Below are 2,272 nucleotides of genomic sequence, written 5' to 3' on the forward strand. Positions count from 1 at the left end.
TACCAAAGACAGTTTGGAAAGATTTTTGACTTGCTTGCATACTCACCTTTCGATATTTACCCGTTTCCTCAGTTTCAAATTGGGTTCAACTCTGTCTTCAGAGTGATGTGTTGTAACACTTAACTGTATATTTGAGGGTTTTCTGTGGACAATTACATCTACATCACTAATCCTAACCAACACCTAAATTTATCAACTACCTTACTAACTATCAATAAGCAGTGAAATAGGAGCTTATTGAAGGGAAAGTCACAGTTAATGTTGAATAATTATTCCTTTTTCGAAAGTTAAGTGTTACCAAAAACATTATTATGAGCTGTTGAACAGACTACTGTGCGAATAAATTAATACATACACCAAATAATTAAATCTCATTATGCAAAATCAGAGTGTGCGGTAGATGGGTTGGCCAGTTTGATCCAGACTCTGTATAAATGAAAGTACTGTAAGGAAAGCAGAACAAACTCCTAAAAGGAGGAGGCTCACACATGGTCTATGAGACAGAGGATCATGAGATCCAGTACTGCTTTCCTGCCATCAACTCATCATGTATCAGGGGAAAACACTTCAGGCATGAATCCAATATCATGTATATGTTTTTTTCATTGCTGTCAGTGTGGACTGTGTTTCTGAACCTGCTGGTGATCATCTCCATCTCTCACTTCAAGAAGCTTCACACTCCAACCAACCTGATCATTCTCTCTCTAGCTGTGGCAGACATGCTTGTTGGATTTGTGATGCCCATAGAGGCCACGAGGCTGATTGAGATGTGCTGGCATTTTGGGGACACTTTCTGTGGAGTGTTTTTGGTAATAACAGGGCTACTCATTTCAGCATCTCTTTATAATTTGACTTTAATTGCTGTTGATCGTTATGTGGCTGTGTGTCACCCTTTACTGTACCAACAAAAAATAACTACAACTAAAACTTTGATTATCATATGTATCTGCTGGATGTGGTCTTCAGCCTACAATATTTCCTTCGCAACAGATCCATCAAGCAGAACACATGGGTGCTATGGAGAGTGTCCCTTTATGGCTAACTCAGCCTGGAATATGACTGATCTGTTCTTGTCTTTCCTTTTTCCTTGTACTGTGATTATAATTTTATATCTGAAGATATTTTATGTTGTACATCAGCAAGTGAAAGCCATAAACACCCTGATGAAGGGTGGCAAATGTGTAAATGAAGGTTCAATGAGAAGGAAATCGGAGAGCAAAGCTGCTCTGACATTAGGAATCATTGTCACAGTTCATCTGCTTTGTTGGATTCCATTCTATATTTATTCCATATCAGCCGCTTCTTCAACAATTACAAATGTTTTATTATGGGTCTTGTATATTAACTCAGGTCTGAATCCTATGGTCTATGCTTTATTTTACCCCTGGTTTAAAAAGACAGTTAAACTCATCTTAACTCTGAAAATATTTCAGCCAGCATCCTCTCTGGTCAATATTTTTACAGAACATTAATTAAACTGATAAAGCTATCGTTCTGAGAACAATTTCATTAAGTCATAAAGGTAAATAATTATAATAATTATAATATACATTCCATGCATTTTAATATTATAGTTTGTTTCGAATTTTATTGCCACTTTACATAACTGTTGCAGGTTTTGTCAGAATTAACCCCTTTGCTGTCAAAGATCATCCACGGCCCCAGATTATTGTTGTTTCACTTTCACAGCATGTTAAACATCACCTTTCGGACAAACTGTGCAATCAGCAGGAAGATTAAACACTCTAGCTTTGATATTTGAGTACTGTTTTGGGAAACTCTATATTATCTATATGTCACTTTTTACTTCACTATTTATCTATTCACTACTTAATCACTATTTATATGCAGAGTGCGCATGTATTGTAACTTTTCAAGTACATAAGTTGAAGTAATATTTATTGTTTCATATAAATGATGTGAATAAATGAATACTTTAACTGCTAAACATGACCTAATGTAGGCCGATTTATATTATGATCCAAACAAAGAATAAAATTATGATTAGTTTTCAAAGCTCACACAATTTTCCTTTTATTTATTATTTAATATTTCTATGCCACCTTTGGATTAATTTAGTGGATTAAAGGGGTCATAATATTCTGAAATATTTGAAGTCTTTGGTTCTTTTAATTGTGATGATTTTGTCTCACATTTAACAAAAACCCACCAATTCACTCAACAAATAAGAATACTTCATAAGACCAATAATAATCATAAAAATGGAGATTTGTTGGCCTTCTGGAAAGTATGTTCATTTACTGTACATGTA

At 34.6% G+C, this 2,272-nt stretch overlaps 1 protein-coding gene across 1 annotated transcript; it reads left to right on the forward strand.

Annotated features, from left to right (window-relative positions):
* Positions 1-626: 626 nt before the first annotated feature.
* Positions 627-1,472, forward strand: LOC128020590 (trace amine-associated receptor 13c-like; the record flags this gene model as incomplete). Its single annotated transcript, XM_052607217.1, has 2 exons — positions 627-1,118; positions 1,170-1,472. Coding segments are annotated over 2 exons (795 nt in total), but the record flags the coding sequence as incomplete, so codon positions are not given.
* Positions 1,473-2,272: the final 800 nt, after the last annotated feature.

Source organism: Carassius gibelio, chromosome A10 (genome assembly GCF_023724105.1).
Source record: "Carassius gibelio isolate Cgi1373 ecotype wild population from Czech Republic chromosome A10, carGib1.2-hapl.c, whole genome shotgun sequence".
NCBI classification, from domain to species: Eukaryota; Metazoa; Chordata; class Actinopteri; order Cypriniformes; family Cyprinidae; genus Carassius; species Carassius gibelio.